The sequence below is a fragment of the Juglans microcarpa x Juglans regia genome, chromosome 2D (genome assembly GCF_004785595.1).
Source record: "Juglans microcarpa x Juglans regia isolate MS1-56 chromosome 2D, Jm3101_v1.0, whole genome shotgun sequence".
In the NCBI taxonomy this organism is placed as follows: domain Eukaryota; kingdom Viridiplantae; phylum Streptophyta; class Magnoliopsida; order Fagales; family Juglandaceae; genus Juglans; species Juglans microcarpa x Juglans regia.
Window position 1 is genome coordinate 29,618,165 of NC_054596.1, and position 2,132 is coordinate 29,620,296.

A 2,132-nucleotide genomic window follows, 5' to 3' on the forward strand; every position below is an offset into this window, starting at 1 on the left:
ATGTGCGCATGAGAGAGGCATATGGTTCTAGTTTGTTTGTCTTGATTATAAGAAAATTTTGATAAAAAAAAATAAAAGAATTATTAGAATATGTTAAATTGGACCTACTTCAAATGAAAGAGACATGATAGCATGCAACTTGTGCTACAAAACATAAAGGATAACAGTAGTAGCAGAACCAACCATTATTCTGTGGGGAGGCCAATTTTTTTTTTTATTTGATTGAAATGATAATTTCATTAATCCTCGAAAAACGATTACAAAAAATTATCAAACCATAAGGCTTGAGAAATACAGTCTGAAATACAATCCCACCATAAACTAATATTGTCAACCATGAAAGCATTCCAAGCCAACTTATGAGCAACCATATTACCCTCTCTGTATACATGTGAAAAGCTACAAGTACCAAAACAAGATGATAAAGTCTGAATTTCATGATACAGCATGCCAAGCTTAGAATTACTCATACTATCATCCTATAAGGCTTCAACAATAAGCAAGCAAACTATCACTTTCCACCACAAGCTTTGAAATTTCCATTGTAGCACATAATTGCATACCTCGAAAAATGGCTAACAGTTTAATAGCTTTTGTATCATCAACTTCACATTCATATTTACTTGCAGCCATAATAACAGTACCTAACACATCCCTTAATACAACACCAATGCCAGTTTTCCCCAACTCAGCAAATATTGCACCATCTACATTTAATTTTAACTAATCTGCAGGAGGATGTTGCCATCTGTAATGATTCTTAAGTTGTATCTGAGTTTTTGGTTTCACCTTATCAAAACTGTGCAACATAGTCAGTGCATTATCGGCCACCTGCTTTGGAGAGAGCGTTACTTTCTCATGCACATACTTGTTTCTTCGAAACCAAAAGCTCCACATCAGCATAAAGAAAGTAGCCAACTGATCATATAGTTTCCTGTCACAAAACTGCAAGGCCACATCCATAACTGACATGTTATTAGCAATAGAGACAACATGTAAATACAATTCCCACATTTTATGAATAGCGTTACAACTCATCACAGCATGTGCAAGAGTTTCGAGTTCACTAAGACATAAACTGCAAGTGCCATCGGATAAAACATGCTTCTTGACTAGCTGCTGACCAGTGGGTAAGCCATTTTTACGGGCACGCCAAGCAAAAATTTTGACTTTATTGGGAACTTTCATCTTCCACAAGTGTTTCCAAAGGATGTGTTGGGTCTGTACGTTTGAACCCTCTGCAAACTGGGTACCAATTTGAGCAAGAATGTACCTATAATAGCTTCGAACACTAAATTGGCCATTCCTCTCATGAGGCCAAACCATTCTATCTTCCATTTCAATTGGGCACAAAAATACCTTAAGAATGTTAGCCACTATATTTGGATTGAAGAGAGATCTAAGCTTGTTAATATCCCATTGATCTTGCCTAATATTGACTGACCTACCATCTCCAATACACCACTTACACCTAGCCACTAACCATTTCCGAGCCTCCCAAATACCCTTCCAAGTATAGGAAGGGTTTCTACCCAGACCCTCTTGCATAAAACTAATATTGGGAAAATATTTGGCCTTGAACAGTTTATGCATTAAGGAATTTTCATCTTGAGACAACCTCCATCCTTGTTTTGCTAGTATGGCTAGACTAAAACTTCTACGGTCCTTAAAATCCATCCCCCCAAGAGACTTTCTTTGGCACATCTTCTCTCAACTTATCCAATGAATCTTCCTTTCATCACCCTTTTGACCCCACCAAAATCTTGACATCATACTTTCCAACTCCTTACACAAACTAGAAGGAAGTAGGAAATAGCTCATGGTATAAGTTGGGATCGAAAGAGCTACAGCTTTTAACAAGACCTCCTTACCCGCTTGTGACAATAGTTTTTCTTTCCAAGATTGGAGTTTGTGCCACACCCTTTGTTTTATAGACTGAAAAGCCCTAGTCTTAGACCTCCCAATAACAGGTGAGAGCCCCAGATATTTCTCATATTGCTGGATCTCACCATTATGCCACAAAATTTTTATCTCAGCCTTTGTTTCAACACTCACATTACCACTGAACACTATCGCAGTCTTTTCCTTGTTAATTTTCTGACCAAAAACAGCTTCATACCTAGACAACAAAT

The 2,132-nt window shown here is 37.4% G+C and overlaps 1 protein-coding gene across 1 annotated transcript; it reads right to left on the reverse strand.

Moving 5' to 3' along the window:
• Nucleotides 1-723: 723 nt before the first annotated feature.
• LOC121249426 lies at nucleotides 724-1,338 on the reverse strand. Its single transcript, XM_041148136.1, has one exon. The coding sequence runs from the start codon at nucleotides 1,336-1,338 to the stop codon at nucleotides 724-726; it is 615 nt and encodes a 204-aa protein (XP_041004070.1).
• Between the last annotated feature and the right edge of the window lie 794 nt (nucleotides 1,339-2,132).

Coding starts and splice junctions, on each gene's coding strand:
- LOC121249426 (XM_041148136.1), bottom strand. CDS start 1,338: ATGGAAGATAGAATGGTTTGGCCTCATGAGAGGAATGGCCAATTTAGT.